Below are 22,466 nucleotides of genomic sequence, written 5' to 3'. Positions count from 1 at the left end.
CTTTACTAACCTATCCTGCTTCTTTGGTTTGTGATTGTATTTTTGACAGGGGATATTTTTTTTTCTGTAATCTCTGCCTGTTTGTTCTTGGTTATTTATAATTTAGCTTATGATATCTTTAGGTTATGATTTGATTTACATTTGTACTATTTTTGTTAGATTGCTTGTTTTTTTGTTTCAGCGGTCTCTCATATAACCTCAATTGTGTTGGAAGAGACCTAAAGCAACAAACAAACAAACAAAAAACACAAAAGTTGAGTCCTTTGGGATAGCTATTTACTCACATTCTCTCACATAGTTTGTCTCTGTTTTAAAAAAAAATATTAATAGCACCTTATGCGCATCACATCTTTTCCTACGTGTTCAGAGTTGCTGTTGGCTCTAGACAGTTTTTAAACCACTTTTTTGGTAGTACATTGAATTGATATTGCGCTACATAAAAGCTCGTTTTTTGGGGGGAATTTTTCTTTTTTACTGTTTTCACTGAGGGAGATGTAGTTGCAATTTGTCAGGGACTTCAATGACATCAGAGTTTGGCCACAATAAAATTTCCACACTGAAAATATTTATAACTAGATAAATGCTGAAAACAATTGCAATTTTAATTAAACTGGTAAAATTTTGTTCTACAAACCTAAGTTTTTACAGACTTTATATATTAATTCGATCACATCAATGCACTACCACATTTTTCAGTTAAAATAATATGGCGAGCCCCCACAATCAAATAATAAAAGTAAATATTGCACTGATTAATTATATTTAATGATAAAGAAGACAAGTAACCTGAGCCAGAAATGTTCTCAATTATTCATTAGTATCTTTCCACATTTATGTACCTCTTCTCTCCTTAAGTTTTTGTTATAAAAAAAGAGAGTTATTTCTGTATTTTCCTCTAAAAGCATTAAACACAGCATAATGATGTCCTTGAATATTTCTGCTTTTGTTTTGTGGTGTTACAAAGTATAATTTTTCAGTTTGTAAAATATTATGGCAAATTGACAATGAGGTTGAATAAATTAATAGGCATCAGGATTATTAATTACAAAACCATGTCGATAAAGGAATTATATATGTTTCAGAAGTGGGTGCAAGCACATTTACTTCTACATGTTCAGACTTATAAAATATGCAGGGGAAAAAACTCTAGTGCTGACATGTTCTGGTGCTTTTGCCTTTAGGTTATTATTCTGTGGCTCTATTAAGGATTTACAGCTGATAGATATTGGAAGATTCCGTGGTTTAAAAAAAATTCTGTCACCCACTTTTAAGTTTATAACTGATAGATATTGAGAGAATTTGTGATTTAAAAGAAATCTTATCAGCTCATTAAATTTTTAGCCAGGGTTCAAATTATTGCATCATTTAGCTTAAATATCTTGTCGAAAAAGACATGATTTCTTACATCAATGTGATGTAAATGTTGCTGCTTGAAGCTCGAAAAAATAAATAAAATGATAAAGGGAATAGAAGCTCCAATTTGATTTACAAAGACAGATGATGTGTTCAGCTTGGGTTTCCTCTTTGTCAACTAAACACGATGAATGAGTCTACAGACAAATGAGAGATGAGAGGATGACATTGTTAAGACGATTAAACAAAAGCCTTTTCTTTTTTGAGATGTGACATTTTTTCATCAAAAATCATTTCTCTATTTTAGTTAGAATTAGAATATATTGTAAGCTAAGTAAGCATTTGAGTCTATTATTCATAGTGGGATCCTTTGCTTGTGCCAGGATTTGACTTTTAGTTAATGCCAAAATAGTAACTGATGGATTGCTCCTGGAATCTTCTGTTTCCTTTTTGAACAAGTCCCTTTTATCTTACTTTTTGTTTCTTTTGTGGTTTTAACTTCAGATCTACAAGTTTTCCCCTGTCATCTTCCCTTTTACTGGTGCTAAAAATCACCGAAAAGTGTTCAGGCTCTTTAAAACCCCTGAAACAAAACAAAAATTTATTCTTTACTTTCTATTTTCTTTCATATTTCAGTGACATTGATGGTCGATCGGAGAGAGATGCTTTTGACACGCTTTTTGACCACGCCCCTGATAAATTGAATGTTGTTAAGAAGGTAAGAAAACATGTGTGATTAATTCAGAAAAATGAGTGGAGCAGGCACTGGTGTTAATAATAACAATAAATGAAAGGAGAAGAGAAAAGCCAGAAAACAGTAATAATATACCTTTATAGTCTTCAAAATAGTGACAATTTGTCATTTGATTACATGTACTATTACAATCTTATGAAAGACATACATAACATAATATATTACTTATATATATATGTACATATAAGCACATACATAGCATCATAATCATCACCATCAACAACAACATCATCATCATCTTCATCATCAGTATACAGTAGAGAACAGAAACTTTTGCTGCAATAGGGAGTTGAACCCTAGACCTGACTGCTATGGTAAAGGACACTCTACAGTCGACGCCATCCACCACTACAAGAAAAGTGGTCTATCTTAAGTACCTCACGCAACTTCTTGAAGTCAGTGGTTAACACACAAGCATCACCAAGTTAATCATAACATAAACATACAACACAGAGACTATTGAGACATTGAGTCAACCAGATGAAGAATATTGTGCCAGTCAAGTGTTGGGTTCAATTCCCCACCGCTGCAAAAGCTTTTATTCTCTATTGTCTTCTGGCATTTCTCTACTCCTTTCATTTATTGTATTATGTGTGACTAATGATTTGTTCATTCTTGATTCAAAGTTTAAAATTGTTTTGTCTTCAATAGTGATCAATTTACACAGTCAAAGTGGTTTCAAACATAGTATCTTTCTTGAGCCCCTCTTGAGGTCAGAGGTTAACACACAAACTCGGAGAAAGTAAATTGGCAAACAACCCAAAGTAGTAGAACAGAGTTTATTCCCATTTCTTTAGCACCATATGGACAATTGAAATTACATGCTACACTTTGAATAGGATGCTAATCTATTGTAAAGTATCTTCCACTAGATCTAACTGATCCAGCTACCCAATTACTGTTGGATTCTTGTTCAGTGATCGTTTCGAGTTTATTCAATCGGCGTATTGTTGAGGGGGAAAAGGGGATAGATGTTCATCCATTCTGGAGACTTAAAATCTAAAGAGAGATTTGAGTTTCAAGTACGATTGTTGTTATTATGAAGGTTCTGTGTGGGAATATTTGGTTCTTCTTTAGGTGCTTTATAGAACACAATCAGCTTGTAGCTTCACCAACTGAGCTACATTTACCTAAACTTTCTATGAATTATTATTGTTTTTTTATTGTGAAACTACAGAAAATCTGAACGAATTGAATCAGAGCCTTATAAGATTATTTTAGTCTTTGGTTAACTTTTATTGAAAGTCTTTTTCATTTGTTTTTATATGCTTATTGTTTGCCTGTTGTTATGGCTTTTTGTCATGGCCTGTTTGTGCGACTTTGTTGTCTTGTGGTGTGATACTTACCTTCAGACTGGTAAGTCCTGGCTCTCAGCACTGCATTAGTTGAGTTATTGAAAAAGACTCATATTTTCTCACCACATTGAGGTGTAAAATGAGTACCTGGCCATTAACAGCTTTTTCCGTGTCGGAAAAGATTATACTATCACCTGATGAGTTTTATGTCTGATCTTACATGTTTAGTGTTGCTGTTGGCTTGGGACCCCTCGAAATAAGTCCTTGAGCATGTTTAGTGGATATTGCCCCATATAAATGCTCTGGTTGTCATGGCTTTTTGCCATGGCCTCTGCTTGTTGTCATGACTTGTGTCATGATTTGTTGTTACATCATGTTGTCATGGCCTATTGCCATGGCATGTTGTCATGTTGTGTTTGTCGTCATGGTTTGATATCATGACTTGTTTTCATGGCTTGTTGTAATATTTTTTCCAGACCTTGCTGACCTTTGTCAATAAATACTTGATGAAACTAAATTTGGAAGTCGCTGACCTTGACAACCAAGTAAGAAATATCGATGTTTCTTTTGTTAAAATATTCAATCACATGCACATTGATAAAAGGGGTGGTTATAAGGCCAATGTTGTTATTGATGATGGTGATGATGATGGTGGTGGTGGTGGTGACGGTGAAAGTAATGTAATAATGTTAATGACAATAATGATAATAATAATAATAATAATAATAATAATAATAATAATAATAATAATGATAATGAAGATAATAATAATAATAATAATAATAATAATAATAATAATAATAATAATATAATATAATAATAATATTAATAGTAATAATAATAATAATAATATAATAATAATAATAATAATAATAATAATAAATAATAATAATAATAATAATAATAATAATAATAAATAATAATAAAATAATAATAATAATAATAATAAAATAATAATAATAATATAATAAATAATATAAATAATAATAATAATAATAATATGGAATGATAGAATAATGGGTGGATGGATTAGATGGCTGGATGAATGGATGTATGTATATGGATGGATGGTTGGTCGGTTAGATAGATGGGGGGGATGTATGTATATATCTATATATGTATTGTTGATGTTTTATTATATGATTGTTTACAGTTTCATGATGGCGTGTACCTCATCATTCTAATGGGGTTGCTAGAGGGATACTTCACTCCTCTCTACCAATTCCATGTCACCCCAACCACATTTGAACACAAGGTAAACACTGATTCTCATTAGCTTATCTGTGACCTGTCATCTCAAAACGGTGTTTTGTCGGGATGAATATTAAGCTTAAAATTGAATTTCAAGCTTTAAAAAGAGAATTTGTAAATTTATATAGTGTGTTATCCACTAAACACGTTCAGTGTTTTACAAGGGATCAATAGCCAACAGCAACAAGTAGGACGAGACAAGATGCTGTTGACGATCAGGTATTCATCTTATACCAGAAAATGTGAGTAAAGAGTCTTTTCCACTCAGAGTGGGATTTAAACCCTGGACCTTCCTGTGTGTGTGTACGGCTTTACCACATAGCTGCACTATTTTATGCTTAACTTATATCATTTGATTTAAAAATCAATGTCATTTAAAAGAATGAGTTTTGTCTCTCCAACTTTGTATAGCATAACATTTCTAATTCTGATATTTTTTACTTATTTAATTTTCGTAATCAATGTCATTCTGACATTATGCCGTTTTCAGGTCATGGATCCCATCTATCAGTAAAATTAATATATATATATATATATATATATATATATATATATATATATATATATATATATATATATATATATATATATATATATATATATATATATCCATATAGACTTTAAGTACTCAATGTACTTTACTAGGGGTTCGTAGCTAACAGCAATAGTACCTACTTAATATGTAGCACGAAACATGGCACCCTACAGTTGGTTTTGAAAGAGACAACACTCTTACCAGTCAGGTACTCATTTTACACCTGATTGCAGTGTGGGAATGTGAGTAAAAATATTTTTCCAAGGATCTAACTTTTTGGCACACGCCAAGTGCGGGACTTGAACCAGGGATCTACCAGTCTGAAGGCGAGTGTCAGAAATGGCATGGCACGTCACTCAACTCCTCCTCCTCCGCCTCCTCCTTCTTCTTCTTCTTCTTCTTCTTCTTCTTCTTCTTCTTCTTCTTCTTCTTCTTCTTCTTCTTCTTCTTCTTCTTCTTCTTCTTCTTCTTCTTCTTCTTCTTCTTCTTCCTCTTCTTCTTCTTTCTTCCTCCTCTTCCTCCTCCTCCTCTTTCCTCCTCCTCTTCCTCATCCCCTTCTTCATCTCTTTTGGGTTATGTCTAATTTTATCACTGACAACCAATTTGACCAATTCTTTGGCTACTTTGCCAGGTCCACAATGTGAGGTTTGCCTTTGAACTCATGGAGGATTCTGGGCTGCCCAGACCCAAGGCCAGGGCTGAAGGTAAATATTGCAATATATAGATAGAATGAAGTTGACGTCACTCGGGTCTTTGTTATTGCTTTTTTGCCATCTACGTTTATGAGTTATTCTCAATAAACTGTATTAACGCACTATAAACGTTCATGGTTACACATAGTTTTGTGTGTTGATCCATTATACTTCCGGATGGCAATGTTGTGGGCCTACTAACAATACAGGTAGGAATTCCTCACTATTGAGATGTTTGTCTCTTGGATCTCAGAAATACTTAAATGTCATATGGACATGATTTACCTACTGTCTCAAAAAAGTATTATGTCAGAGGGAGCCTAATACTTACAATTAACCAGTATATTTTTGACCAATAGGTCTAATATACCAATAATAAAATGGAATAGATGTTTCAATTTAATTTAAGAACACAAATGATGGGTTTCCCCTTTTTGAACAAAACATGATGAATGAGACACTAAAGACACACCTTATACCATTTTGACACAGTAGTGCACACATATCATTACCACTTGTGATCCATCGCCTCCAAATGATATTATATCGGAGTGAACCAAATGTAAAAAATTAACAGATAATTAGTTTTTACCACTATAAGACATTATAACTATTTCCCTGAATAAAACATAAATGTAACTAAAATCAACTACCCATTTTTGCATTTTAGCAACTTAATCACCCTAACATAATACCAGTTTGATGCGATGGATCACATTTTTTTAAAGAGGACATCGCTTATGACCTCAGCTCTCTGTTTTAATGAACTTTTGACTTTGCCAATGTAGATGTCTGCTTATTTGTTAAAAATAACATAACGGAACTGTAAAAGATTCCATATAAACTCCTGTCTACTATACCAACCTGAGTGTGGATAAGGCATTGCACTTATACCCGGAGGATTCAGGGATCAAATTGTGCTGTTGACATTTGGGATTTCTTTTCTTTTTTTTCTTTTTTTTAAAATACAATTACACGATGCAATCGCTTGATTAATTGGGGGGGGGGGGGGGGGGGGGGGGGGGGGGGAGTGGTTAAGGCATTGCACTGTGATCCAGAAGGTCCTGGGTTTGAGCCCCGCTTCAGGCACTTTCGTTTTTTACCTTGGGCAAGATTATTAACCCCCAATATGCTCACTTGGACAACATGAGTGATTCCTGTTGACATCAGACATCCTGTTTGATGGACTAGCTATATTTCTCCGTGGAATGCCTAGGTGACATTATCTTATGATGCTGTGGCCAAAGGGCATTTTTTTTTTTTTTAATTTTCTCTTTGCACAATGGTGATATGAGTACTTTTATTGATGCTTTGCATTTAAGTAAAATACTCACAACATCCGCCAGCTGGATATATATAACATACCAAAACACAAAACCGAGTGTAAGCTTAAACGTTTTTAGTCTGATTGATATAATTTAGTGAGAACTAATCATTCTACTGGCTGTCTAAAACAATAACAAAGAGCTGAGTGAATCAATTTCATTCCTTCTATTAGAGAGAACCACTCTGATCGTGGCCTTCGTAAAGTTATGGCCTGATACTGACCAAAAAATGACGTCAAAATGCCAGTCTTTTGCCACGAAAGAAAACAAATCGTGAGTTGTATTCAATAGTTCAACCAATGAAATAACTCGTTTCCATTAGCTCTACTAACGACAACTCACTAGGCGGTGCAAAATCAAATAATGACTTCAAACTGTCAGTCCTTTTGGATTTCAGTATCGGGCTATAACATAACGATGGCTACGCTCTGATACGATACCCTATTTGTACAAAGTCAACCAATATTAGACAAATGCCAGACTTTCTTTCAATTCTTATTGGTTTTGTCTACGGAAAAATTCCTCTTTCAAAACAGTACAAAGTAAAAAGTAAATCAGAATTGTACTGAAAAGTGGTTACTAGATATGATATGGTTTGATCTGATTTTGTGTCCTGGTGGAAATTCTCTCTCGATAGTCTCTATAGAATAAAACAAATTTAAATGTAAATGCCATTGGTTATTTCCTACAAGAATTTTTTTTAAAGGGCGTTTTTCACAAAGAACTCATTTTGAATTGAAAAAAAGTGGCTCGGTCGCTCAGCAATACAATGCTCGGATAAACATAGTTGGTTGTTTATAAACAATAACATGAATGAAATTGACCTTATTCTGATCATTGTTATTGTTTTTATACCACCAAATGGGTGACTAGTTATCTCATGATTTTCTCGATCATATTATAAAAGTTTAAATTCTCTCTCTCTCTCTCTCTCTCTCTCTCTCTCTCTCTCTCTCTCTCTCTCTCTCTCTCTCTCTCTCTCCCTCTCTCCCTCTCTCCCTCTCTCTCTCTCTCTCTCTCTCTCTCTCTCTCTCTCTCTCTCTCTCTTTTTTTTTTTTTCTCTTTCTGACCAACAATAGTGCATAAACCTTCGTGTCTTGACCACTTTAGTTGTTTACTGTTATTGATGAGTTTTGCTCAAATGCATAATACAATTTTTGTCTAAAAAAAAAAAAAAATTAAAAGTTAATCAATTAAAAAAGAAAACAATAGCCCCGTCTTGTCGCTTTGTGCTATGGTCAGCGTGGCTCAGTGGTACGGTCTTTGCTTCCTATCCGAAAAGTATCGAGTTCGATCACCAGGCGCTGCGCTGTGTGGCCTTGAGCAAGTCACCTCGCCTTAGCTCAATTTGCGGCGTTGCACTGCTGCTGACGCCTGGGTTATTCCAGTCTTCCCTTAGAATAGACCCTAGAGACAAATTTCCCCTATGGGATGAATAAAGGGAATTTTGTTTTATTTATTTTAAGTTATAATGCATTAGCAACCTTCATAAAACACTGCTAAAAATCGGTTGCTGCATGTATGCCTTTATGGAAAAAATCACGCACCCTAACAACATCACTAAAACCTTACCAAGGAGGTGTAATAAACAGTATTTATACAGTGTGACTACTCAGTAAATGGTTCTTGATTACATACCTTTTTTTTTCTCTTTTTAAATGCTAAAACAGCCTATTCATTGTTATCCGTCATATCGTTCCTGACACCCCCCACCCCCCCCGCCCCCCTCAAAAAAAAATTAATTAAAAATAATAGTAGTATCAAAGAGGTAGCAAAGCTGACCTGGAATTCAATTAATCTTTGACACTGTCGTGTTGTTGTTCTTTCCAATTCCAAAACAACGATGTGCCAGGGACTTTGTGATTTAATGAGATACCTGCTGGCTGATTACAGCCCACGTTAAATTGATATATAATATATATATATATTATATATATATTATATATATATATATATATATATATATATATATATATATATATTATATATATATATATATATATTTCATATAAGGTTTATATGTATATAGGAGGTGGAGGAGGGGGTTTATTGATAGAATAACAAAGCAGTAATGAGAAAATGTTTATAAAAATTGGAGAATTCTCATTTTGTTTACATGTGTCAAACACAAAGTAAGCCATGGCCAAACTCATAGTACCTACTTTTATTTAAAACATGTTGCAGTGATCTGTGTAATTTCTAACACGCATATAAACGGGCATAAATAAATAAAATCGAGGACATCGAGAATGATTGTTTACTTAGGGTATCCTGTCTCGAATGTGTTACTTTATCATCATTATCACCATCATCATGGTCGTCGTAGTCGTTGTCATCATACACATACACGCAAGTACGCATACACACACATACACACACACACAGTTACTTGTACACACGCATTTACGCACACACTCACTCTCTCACACGATAATTAAGGCCTTATTATTGACAGTTGACAGTATGTGTGTCACCAACACAGAAAAATGCACTGTGAATTATCTCGACAACACAAACACACACACACACACACACACACACACACACACACACACACACAGCTACTTGTACACATGCACGCACAAACTCACACTCTCACACATAATTAAGGCCTTATTATTGACGGTTCAGAAAAATGCACCGTGAATTATCCCGATTTACATTTTGCAAAACATCCATCCAGTCACTGTGAGTGGTGACCTTAGCTGGCTCAACGTCATATATATACAAGCGACGTTCAACGTATTGAATGACTGATTGGGTGAAATAATCGCAAATCTCAAGCCCGAGGCATTTTTCCCTCTTGGGTATGAAATTTTAAATACATTTCCCACTTAACATAATGAATGTTTGCATGGCTTTTGTTTTTTGGCAGTCACAGATATTGTAAAAGTGCTGGTACGAAAAGGACACCTAAATGGTGTCTTGTACTGAATGGCATCGGCATTAGGTTCCATATGTTCCACTGGGGGAAGACATGCAGCATCTTGATGGTTGGTGTGTCCCTAGACATGATTCATACAAATGTTCATAATTATTGTCTATTTATCGTAGGTAAAAGAGAATATGAAGATTTATATAGCGCATCTCGCTCAATGCGCTTCACGTTGCTTCATTTATCCCATAGCAGTCCATTTGGAACTAAACACAAGTTCACAGTTGAGCGTCCTTATTGTAATAGCACTTTCACATTATCCTTCGGTACCTATAAATGACCAAGTACTCATTCACATGTGAGTAAAGTGAAGTAAGATCTGTAAAGTGTCTTACCCAAGGACACAACGCCGACTGGGACCAGAGTTTTGTCACCCGTCCGGTCATTGTTCACGCCTAACATCGCTTCCTTTTGTTACAAATCGAGGAGGCGTCTTAGGTACCGCTTATCCATTGATATGTCGTACATAAATTCTGCGGCCCAGTGCATCAGCCGGATCACCCACACTTTATAATACACACTCTCAAATTGATGCATGCCCATGTGGCTTTCACCCACTCTAGTCATGGTTGGGATAGTAGAGGGCTATAATATTATATCATCTGTCCGTTTGTGTCAAAAATGGAATCCAATTGGCTTTGTTCAGATTTTTAAAGATTTTTTTTTGCATCGAAAAAGGGGGTCCCAATAGCTCAGTTGGTAGAGCACGCGCAAAGGGACCAAGATCGGTCTCGGGTGCAGCTAATTTAAAATTTAAAAAATTGGGAGGGGGGAGGGGGTATAATATTAAATATTAACTCTTTTTTTAAATTAATATATATATATATATATATATATATATATATATATATATATATATATATATATATATATATATATATATATATATATATATATATAATATTTATTGGTGCATGGTTTTAAAAGAGCCATTGTAATTTTTTTAATTGTTGTGATTCTTTTTCTGTTCTCCCGTTTATTTCCTACTCTCATCTTTCCTTTTTCTTGGCGCTTTTATGACCTAATGTATTGTGTTACTAGCGCCGTTAATAAACACTAAAAACAACAACAAAATGCAATCAATTCATTCAGGACACTGGTAACGCTAAATAATTTTTAAAATAAAGAAAAAATAAGGTCTGATTTAATTTCTATCTCTTGTTGCAACTTAACAACACACCAGACATTATAAAATGTAGCACGGAGGATGTTAAATGTTACAAAACGTCTCAGTGTAACCCTATGGGCATGGTCGACGTTCGTTTTTCCTTGGGCCTGGCAACTCCATCTCTTCCTCCACGCACGTATGGAATGCCAGCAGGAATGCCGAACACTCGCAGAAGACATTCCTGAACGTTCCAAAACTCTTGCTGGAATGCTGGGAGTTGATGGAAAAACCCAGGGGAGTTTGAGATCAGGGTTGCCAATTTGGTGTTTTTTGCCAAATTCCCAGAACGTGGCATTTTTAAAGACACGGCCTGAAAAAAAAATTGGGAGTTTCGGTCTCTTTTTATACCGTTTTTTTTTCTTCAAATGTGAGTGTCCCGATAGCTCAGTTGGTAGAGCACTCGCTTCACACCAAAAAGGACCGAGTGAAATCGAGATTTTTTTTCTGACCCTGTACACCCAGCAGTAATTGGGATGCTGGGTCTGTTAGATTAGTTGGGGAATACTTTATGATAGACACGTCCTATCCAAAGGATAGCAAGCAATTGCTGTCGAGCGTTTCGGGCTATCGAAATCACTTTATGGGTCTAATGGCTATGAAGGTCTACTGTTTTTGTTTTGTTTTTTGTTTGTTTGTTTGTTTTTTGGTGTTTTTTTCCAAACTCATATTGGGTCATTTAAGTTCCAGGAAAAGTAAGATGATATGCTAAGGACATAGAAACAATTTACACTTGTATCTAGTCTGAGACAAAAATCATCGCATCACCTAGATCTTTGCCGAAAATGAAAATATATTTGTTCTTCTATTACTATCAATATCCAATACGTTGTATAAATCTCACAGGCAATACAAGATCTGATTCATACATAATATAAAGCATAAATTGACATAAGACATATACATATAACCGAGAGGTGATTTACATGGAAGACAAAAAAATCACCTCTCATATTATTATTTTTTAAAACGTACGGTAATTATTGTTAATGACAAGCCAACTCAGGATTTTCTACCGCCCTTTGCGTACAAAAGTACTCGGTCCCATCTAAATAGCAAGTGGCCCTGATACTTTTGTTAAACAATGCATTACAGGGGAGACGATCTTTGTCGTCTTGTTTCACTTTTTGACTAAGACGAAAGAACCAAACAAACAAAAATATAAATAAATAAATAAATAAAATAATAATAATAGTAATAATAATAATAATAATAATAATAATAATAATAATAATAATAATAATAATAATAATAATAATAATAATAATAATAATAATAATAATAATAATAATAAACTCTAACAAAAATAACATTCAGACAAAACAATGTTGTCTCAGTACAGACAGTTGCAGAGTGTATAATATTGCCTCAGCGTATGAACTGCAGTTTCTGATCGCCAGAGGCGTTCTGCTGTCTTTCAAATCACCGAATTATGAAAAGACTACTTCACAAAATATACACATTTTTTATCCTTAAACTGGCTAGATGATGTGGTCTAGCCTAATTTAATTCTTTTTTTTTTTTTTTAAAATCAAATCAAGACATTAACTCATGGCAGCTATATTATAAGAAAATAAAATTTATTCCCACTGTTTAAAGCATTTTAGCAGAAAAGGTTTGGCTTTTTTTCTGAGCATTTTGCATTTTCCCGTGACTCGACCGGCATTTTATTCTGAATTAATCTGGCAACCTTGTTTGAAATAAAGTTATCGTGGATGATTAAAGGGAGACGTTGGAGTTCAATTCCAGTGCTACACATTGTGCCTAGTTTGGGGTCTGTTTAGTTGTTTGTATTCAACTCTTTCATCCTCATGCATTTGGTGTACTCTCTCTCTCTCTCTCTCTCTCTCTCTCTCTCTCTCTCTCTCTCTCTCTCTCTCTCTCTCTCTCTCTCTCTCTCTCTCTCTCTCTCTTTCTTTCTTCGCCCCCCTCTCTCCATGTATCTATCTTTCTCTATCTATTATCTATCTATCTATCTATTATCTATCTATCTATCTATCTATCTATCAATCAATCAATCTAGCCCCCACCCCCTTTTTTTTTGGTATAATATATACAATGAAGAGACCATAACAATGACTTGAGTCGATCGGATTATTTTCCACCGTCTGTGATTTTCATCCTTTCGTTTCTATTATCGCAAGGCATTAGAATTACAATTATCCTCCTTTAGCGATGTGTGTTTGTTTCCATGGGTGTGTTGGGTGTGTATCTGAGTACGTAGTGGCGTGTGTATCCTGTTCGCGTTTGCCATGCGGTGTGAGTGTGAGCGCTGACCGTTGAGGCTGATTGAAAGAGTAACGAAGATTCCAGAAATGCCAGACACATTCCTGGCATAGTTCTGCCCATTCCACGGGTGCCTTTTCCCCCGTTTGTGACTCCGTAGGACGGTTGGGTTGGAGTGGGCTGTTTCTTTGTTTCCGTCTCTTTTTGTACAGTTACCGAATTCAGTGCTCGGAGGTCAATGGTGCTCAGCTAGCTAGCTACAATGACATCCGCTTTTACGTTGAACAATTATTATTATTATTATTATTATTATTATTATTATTATTATTATTATTATTATTATTATTATTATTATTATTATTATTATTATTATTATTATGAACATTATCATCATCATCATCATTATTATTATTATTATTATTATTATTATTATTATTATTATTATTGTTGTTGTTGTTGTTGTTGTTGTTGTTGTTGTTGTTGTTGTTGTTGTCGTCGTCATTATTAATACAGATCGATGTGCACTTATCTGCAAGTCTGATAACCCAATTCCTTATGGACTCATTGTTATAATGGAAATCTCAAAAAAAATTACACAATTGTCCATTACAACAATGTTGAACTAGGCCCATAAGTGGGATCGGATGTCAAACCTGCATATATATAAATATATACACTATACACGTCGATGCAGATAGCCCGAAAAAAAAATCTTGTTAAATTTTGAGTATTACTACATTATTGCCAAATCTCCATACAAAATATTTTTGTAAATTGGCAATTTCAAATGTATTCCTCTTATTTATTTTAATTTAATGGCATTCAAATTGAGATATGAAAAGATATTGATCCCCACTGATAACTGAGTTCAAAATCAACATTTATTCTTTTGTTTTTATTTACATTTTTTTCTTTTCAGATATCGTAAATCTAAATCTGAAATCTACTCTTCGAGTCCTGTACAATATCTTCACAAAATATAAGACCTCGACTTCCCAAGTACCTGCCCAGCCTGTAGCTGTCCAGTGATGGAGCTGGGCGAGTGTAGGAAATTAGTAACCAACAGGGGTTGTGAACTGTCAATAGACAGACAATAGCAAATCAATCGCCGTTATCCTATTTATTTATAATTTTGTTTCTATTCCAAGCATGATCCAATACTGGGACTTGGTTGGTAGAGTTTGGGACTTATTGTATTGTTCTGTCTGTAGCTTTAAAATGTTTTATGTAGAGTTATTCTTTTGTGCGATAGGATTGTTTTTCCTCATTAAAATAAAGTTAACCATTATGATTGTAATGCAAACAAACATAAGATTAAATATTAAGGTTTATAGGAAGCATTCCCATGGCCTAACCATGCCCAATGCGCTTCACAATATTTCATTTAATTCCCCAATGGTCATATGGAACCATATTTTCATTTCACTCAGTACCATACCAGTAAGTTGCCTGTTAGGCATCTTTTTTTATACCAACACCATCACAATATCTGTCACTGCCTATATCTAGCTTCTATTAGGTACTCGTTCACACCTGAGTCGAGTGGGGCCAGTTGAGTAAAATCCCTCTCCCAAGGACACAACGTTGGGACTCAAATTTTCAATGATCTCTGTCACCTATCCAGCCACTAATCATACTTAATATTGCTTGACTTTTATGACAAGATGAGACACAGTATTGCTTAGCCAACAAGCCAGCAGATCTAATGAAATGTGACCCATCACCCATCATTATTATACCCCTTTGGTTTTGGGGAAAACCCAATTTTACTATGGCGTAATTGTAAAAAAAATTTCCAGGCGTCACTAGTATCCTTTTTTTTAATGTAACAATTCAAGAGAAAAATTGGATTTTACTAAAAACTAGATTTAGATGCGTAAGGACACCCTGACAAAAATGATGACTCTTAATGTCAAATCAAATGAAAAACGGAGAACTAATTATTGTAAACAATAATACATTTTGATAAGAATTATTATATTATTTGAACTCTTTGGTGAAATTTTAAAGTTTGTTCCCAAGGTATTCAAAATATCAACGCAGGAGTTTAAGAGTCCCATACTTCTGTATGTCTGGGGTGAAACACCGGCCCAGCATTAGTAAGTCATCAGAAATTTCGAGTTTTAGTTTTTTTTGCATTAAAAGTATCTATACTTATTCACCACCCAAAAAAAAAAACCCCACAAATAATTCACCCAATTTTCATATTTTAATCACAAATAAAACTTCTTTTCATTCATCCTCAAAGAGAAATTTGTCTTTAGAGAATATTCCAAAGAAATACTGGAATACCCCATCTCTAGGGAGTCAAACTTGATACCTTCTGGTTAAGAAGCCAAGACCATACGACTCAGCCACCTGTCCCATTTATAATTAATTATGAATTAAGTTTTCAGTTTTATAATCACCTTGACATACTGTCGTATTCAGCTGGTGGGTCGGTCATAAATTGGGTTATCTTAGAACAGAGCAGAGAGAGAGGGAAGGGGGGGGCGGTAATTGGCTGTGAATAATAGGCTACTGTCTATGAATTTGAATTGGTTACATTTTTACTAATCACAAAATTAATTACAACAATAAAAAATTGTAATGAAGAAGGCCTAGGCATAGACCAAAAAACTGCAATGGAAACACAGTCCACTCCGGATAATCGCAACACCCCAAGATCAGTGAAAATATTGCCTGGGACTGGAGGAAGATGATGCTATGAATCGAGATGCATGGAGATTTGGCATTCTCTATGGCAACCCTGCAATATGCGGGATAAGCTGAAAGAAGAACTCTCAATTCTTCAAACTGTCATGATTTCACTCATGATGAAATTTAATAATAATATTATGTTTGATTGATTTCTTAAATTTGCCACTTTTTGAGGCCGAAAATTTGTTGCAATTATCCAAAGTTTGTTGCAATTAAATATTGACTTCTATATAGAACTAATTCAGTTTCTTGGGAAATATTGCAATTAACCGAACGTTGCAAGAGTGGACTGTTCTTGCTTGTTTCCTCACATTTATTTTTATTTTCCCATTGTCGATTACTTGTTTTGTTCTGAATGATTAAATTCCTGCAAACCTTAACACACCTTTTGCTCGTAAAAAAACGAGTTTTTGTGGTTTATGTATGAGAGTTTGGATTTAATTTTTTTTTCTTCTTCCTCATTTTGTTTAAAGATCTTTTCAATTGAATAAAGTGCCAGTTGTCTTAGTTTTTATAAAGTAAATGAATTAAGCATGTTGGTATTGAAAGTTTACCTTCATTTGAAACAATATGAGTATTATACGAATATTATATGAATCCTCTTTATTCCCTTTTTTTTTTTTCTTTTTTTTTTTTAGTTGCTCTTTGTTGTTGTTGAATGGAAATTGTTGATTTTTACTGGCCTTTTAAAACAAAATCTTGCAATCTTAGTTTTTGTTGAGATATTTTTTAAAAAAGTAGTCATTGATAATCCATAAAAATTTGGTTCATCCCTCCAAACATTATTCTTTGTTACAAAGATCTGAATGTTGTCAATAGTGAATAACAAATTACTGTATATATTACTGTGTAGTTACAGTTCACAAATTGTGTCTTACATTTTTTTTGTCACCATCATCATTGTCATCATTAGAATCATCATCATCTTCATGTAATCATAATCTAAGTCACCATCATTGTCACCTATCTACATCATAGTCTCTTACACAATTTGTGTAGTTTCTGTCAATGTGTCTTCCACTCTCACGTATTCACACGTTTTCACGTTTTGTCTCGTCCTGGATGAACGCTTACAATCCCTATTGAACACAAACAATGGTGCTATAAATGTCATACTATGATGGAATGTATTCACTGAGACATAATGATAATATCAAATCAATATCAGCGTTCATTGTAGGTAGATATTACCAAATGAATACAGTATTCATACCATTAATGTTTTGGTATCATTACGCTTCGGTAATCGTTATTGTTATCTTTTAATTATAACCTATAACTGCATGGTTTATTTACTTTTAGTTAATAATAAATAAATACTTTATACAACATACATAATAAAGATCACGTCTGAAATTCCCGTAGTGTGCTCGTTGTTTATTTGCCTTTATGTGAACATTTTTATCAAATCCAATTTGTTGGCCATTACATCAAACCGTGTTATGGGGTTGGAACTTTTGACATTCCTTGGTGGGAAGTGAGGTCACTCTTGTTGTGACTTTCTATCCTCTTCTATCTGTTTCCCTTTACCATGATGTTTCTGTCCTTGTCTTGGAATGCTTAGTTTTATTCCTGCCTGGAGTATTTAGCTGAGAGGGGAACAGTCAAATGTATATTATTTATTTCCGGAGATGATTATTTTCCTTGTAAATTATCTCTTTGTTAGAGTTTGTCTTTTGTTGTTTGTTTGTTTTTGTTTTTTTTTGTTTTTTTTTTTTTTTTTGGGGGGGGGGGGGGGGGGTTGTTTTGTTTTTGTTTTGGTTTGTTGCTTTGTTGGGTTTTTTTTTTTAATCTGGATAGGACTTCAAAGTGATCTCAAACTAAACACATTGATAGTTTGCTCTTGGAATTTACTTTCATTCTCTTATTCTTGATTGTCTCCTTTGTGTAACTTTCTTTTTTTTTTTTTTTTTTTTCTTTATTTTTTTTTGCTGCGATGCTGTTAATTGTAAACCTTTGTTTTACTGGCGCTGAAATGAACTAAAAATGTCACAATCGCTGTAAAACCCTTTAAAAACAAATTTATATATATTTTTTAAAAACTGCTCCAAATTGACTTAAGAGTTCTTACCTGATCGATACATTGATGTATGGCCATGGCATCTGACGTTGACTTTTTTTTTAATATCCCTGATGGAAATCCTTTCCCTTTCTTTTGTTTGGATTTTGTCAGGATTCTGGCTGACACCCATTGCCGCCGAGGGTGAGATATTTATAATTTCTACAGGAGTTATATTATAATCCACCCTCTTTTTCTGAAAAGTGAGTGGAGCAGGCAAGAAATAAAAAGAGCTAATTATTAAGTGTCAGAAAAAACATAGGGAATTTTTTAAAAAAGGTTTGCGGTGTTAAGAATCGAATCTGGGACTCGACTGGTACGGCACCCTCGCCTAGCTATGAGAGCGACGCTCTATACACCTCTCTCTTTCTCTCTCTCTCTCTCTCTCTCTCTCTCTCTCTCTCTCTCTCTCTCTCTGGGTGGGGTCCTGACATGGGCAGGGAGCCACTTACTGTGTCTCCTTTCCCTCTATAGATCTGTTTGCTTTCTGTCTTTTCTTAGAATGAAATTACTTGGTTTTGTCATGGCTGTGGCCAGATACCATAGCTGGGAGGGAAACAGTCAAATGTATAGTTAAGAGTTTTGGGAGATATTTTTTTGTCATGTAAATCATCTCTCGGTTATGCACTGTATTATGTTATGTTTACATATTATATATGCTTTATAAACATTTGAGTGTATTCTTAGTGGGGACCTGTGCTTGTATCTGGATGAGACTTTTAGGTGATCTCAAACTAAGTACTGGGTGGGGATCCTGACCTCCCATAGTGGGCAGGGAGGTACATGCTGTGTCTTCTATCCCCCCATACCTGTTTCCCAATTGTTTCCTGTCATTGTCTTGGAATGAGATTACTTAGTTTTGTCCTGATCCTTGCCGGAGCTCCTTGGCTGGGAGGGAAACAGTCGAATGTATAGTTATAGTTTTGGGAGATGATATTTTTTTCCTTGTAAATCATCTCTCTGTTATGCATTGTATTTTGTTAGTTTACATATTATATTATATGATTGGTAAACATGAGTGTACTCCTCTTAGTTGGGACATGTGCTTGTGTCTGGATGAGACTTTTAGGTGATCTCAAACTAAGTACATTGGTGGTATGCTCTTGGAATCTACATCTGATCCCTATTTTTTCCCAGTTCCCCTTTGTCTTACTTTTTCTTGGGTGCTGTAATTGTAATTCTATAACTTTTTACTATCCCATTTTCTTCCTTTTTACTGGCGCTGATATAACCTAAATGTGTTGCAAGCGCCGTAAAACCCTTAAAACCAAAAACAAATCAAACTAAGTACTTGGATAGTGTGCTCTTGGAATCTAATGTTTCCTATTTGAACCAATTCCACTTTGTCTTACCTTTTAATTGTAATTGTAGAACTTTTTACAATCCCATTTTCTTCCTTTTTACTGGCGCTTATATTACTTTAATGTGTTGCAAGCGACGTAAAACCCTTAAAAACAAACAAACAAACAAACATATTATACGCCATTCACCACTCCACACATACACATAACAACAAATAAAGATTTGGATCCAATAATAGATATACCTCAAATTCAAGATGCACAATGAACATTATTTTCTCTAATGAAAAACCGTGGCCATTATTATAAGAAAGGAAAGAAGCAATTTATTGCACTGACATAACTTTGGCATTCCAACTATCTTGACAAATTACAAATCGTAATAAAGAAATATATTCTACTCTGTAGTTTCGCTCACAAAAAGAGGTTCGTTGAACATATGGTTTATTGTATTTATAGATCTATTTTTCAAAATGGAATTTCAGGACAAGTAACTGTATACGTACGTACATCAATCATTTCTTGGAGACCCAAAGAGTAATAGCGACGTGTACATATATGCAGGTCTGACATTCGAACCCACTTATGGGCTTAGTTTAACATTGATGTAAAGGACAATATTTTTTGTCATTTTTTTTTTTTTTAGATTTTCATTACAACAATGAGCCAATAAGGAATTGGGTTATCAGACCTGCAAATAAGTGCACGTGGAGTAAAAGTAATTGTTTATGGAAAAGAGTCAAACGAAATTTATACCAGTAAGTTGTAAGATCGGGCGTACGTCATTGTACCTATGATCACGTTTAGTTTATTATTGATATTTTTATTATAGTATTGTGCGACAAATCGTTTCAAAACGGTAAAATGTCGAGGTGCTCATGATGACAAAATGGTGTTAAAGTTTAAATGTGACTTCTCGACTCGTAACGGTATTATCTCGTGGTGAAGGTAAGTAGTCCTTCAGACCCATGTAGCCGTAGTTTGTCCCGCTTTCCATTATGCGAAACGGACAACGCCAATTGCTTGCTATCCTTTGGATAGTACTTTCCACCAGACCCAGCTACCAATTCACTGTTGGGTGAACAGGGGGTCAGAAAAAATTCTCGACCGCACCCGGGATTGATCTCGCTCTCCTTGCGTGTGAAGCGAGTGCTCTACCAACTGAGCTATCGGGAACACGATCTCGGGGTGAGCATGATATCGAAAATGGTTTAAAATGTTAAAATAATCCTATATGTGAGATTTCAGTCATTGTCATTGTTGAAAACCATACTTGTTCTCAACGAAAAATAAAAATGTTGCTAAGGTTTCATTTTTTTTTTTTTATTTTTTATTTTTTTTTTTTTTTTTGTTGCCAAATTCAACTTTTAGATTCCGCCCGGCATACGTTGGCGTAATCCAGTTTTGAGACGGTAGATTGCAAACAGATAAGATTCAGCTTTCGCAAAGCGCAATATCCACATAGTAAGTAAGTAGCGTATGACTACACATCCAAATTTAATTATTGATTTAATCAACCCAGTTTTGGAAGTCTTCCTCTGCCTTTAAGTATTGTTTCATATAGCCGCCTGAAAGTATCAATTAAGTTGGAGGTACGGGAGATGGAAGAACCTGGTCTGGACGTCGGGTTGGACCATTCTTGAGCTGGCTACTCATCTTCAGCTATTCCAACGGGATTGGATCTAAGGTACATACAGTATCATCTTCAGAGTCATGGCAGCGCACAAGCTCCTGTACAGCGGCGGCGTGATGGTCCCTCGCGGGAAGCAAAATCCACTAATCGTGCTCAAAGCGCGTTATAAGGGGTTTCTGACCAACAACAACACGACGAGACTATAATACAATTTCTTATACAGATACAGTGCTGTTGACTGCCATATTATTTTCAAACTTGTGACTTGGTATAAATGTCAAAAGATAGCAAATGAAGAATTTTTTTTATGGTACAAGATTTGTTTAAAAGAGCTATTCGTTGTTTTTTTGTTTTTTTTTAATGATTTTTAAAATTAGTTTGGAGACATTTGACCCCACTCTCCCCTACTCTTTTTACACCTGAATACGATGAGAAAGACTCAACTTTGAGACGATCAGAGCGGGACTCGAATCAGGGACCTACTGGTCCGAAGGCAAGTCTCATAACAGACCACAAAACCTCACGGATATAGGCTTAGGCTCTATCTCTTTTTGTTAAGAGAAGAAGATTGATTTGAACTGGCTATGTCCTCCGGATGAACCATGATGCTATATCAAGGATCGCACTCAGATGGGCTTCGCGAGGAGCACGGAGGAGAGAATAACCACTGGATACGTCGAGAAGGATCCTGGAGCGTGACACAAGGCCAAGGAGTGGAAGCGGGTGTCAAAGATGGCATCAAACCGTGATGGTTAGAAAGATCAATTGTTGTATCGGCCTTATGTGTCACTGAAGCACCAAGAGGATAAGTGCAAGTAATTATAAACATTCGAGGGTTGTTTTTTTTTTATGAATAAGGCATTGCACTTCCATCCGGCAGATCTAGATTAGAGCCCCGCTTTGCCATGTCATTTTTTCCTCTCTTGCTCACTTTGCGAAGCTGCACTACGCAAAGCGATCCAAGCCAAGAACGAGGACGAGAAGTGATGCTCGTAAGACGCTATTACATTTTTTTTAAAGGAGACAACAGCTACTAATACTATGTACTGCTACTACTACTACTAGTACAACAACAACTACTACCATTTTTTTTCTATTTCTACTACTTCTTCTAATATTACACTTCTAAATGTCTTTTATCTTCCATTTCAAGAAAGTTTCCGTCTCTCTCACACGCTGACCTTCGCTTATTATTCCAGGGACTATCTACCCACTAACCCACGCCACGCCAACTTTTCATTC

At 34.9% G+C, this 22,466-nt stretch overlaps 1 protein-coding gene across 2 annotated transcripts in view; it reads left to right on the top strand.

The window, feature by feature from the left end:
- LOC144968669 (beta-parvin-like) overlaps window positions 1-17,591 on the top strand; it is a 28,219-nt gene extending 10,628 nt beyond the window's left edge. For both annotated transcript variants that reach the window (XM_078907236.1, XM_078907235.1), the window contains exons 8-12: window positions 1,990-2,071; window positions 3,879-3,947; window positions 4,556-4,657; window positions 5,820-5,892; window positions 14,451-17,591. In XM_078907236.1, coding sequence (XP_078763362.1) covers window positions 1,990-2,071; window positions 3,879-3,947; window positions 4,556-4,657; window positions 5,820-5,892; window positions 14,451-14,560 — 436 coding nt within the window. In that variant the 3' untranslated portion in view covers window positions 14,561-17,591. The remainder of the gene's footprint in view (window positions 1-1,989; window positions 2,072-3,878; window positions 3,948-4,555; window positions 4,658-5,819; window positions 5,893-14,450) is intronic.
- Window positions 17,592-22,466: the final 4,875 nt, after the last annotated feature.

This window comes from Berghia stephanieae, chromosome 3 (assembly GCF_034508935.2).
Source record: "Berghia stephanieae isolate SIO BIC M18660-M18661 chromosome 3, UCSD_Bste_1.3, whole genome shotgun sequence".
Classification (NCBI taxonomy): Eukaryota; Metazoa; Mollusca; class Gastropoda; order Nudibranchia; family Aeolidiidae; genus Berghia; species Berghia stephanieae.
The sequence above is the reverse complement of the archived record's forward strand: the minus strand, read 5'-3'. Positions and strand labels throughout refer to the sequence as shown.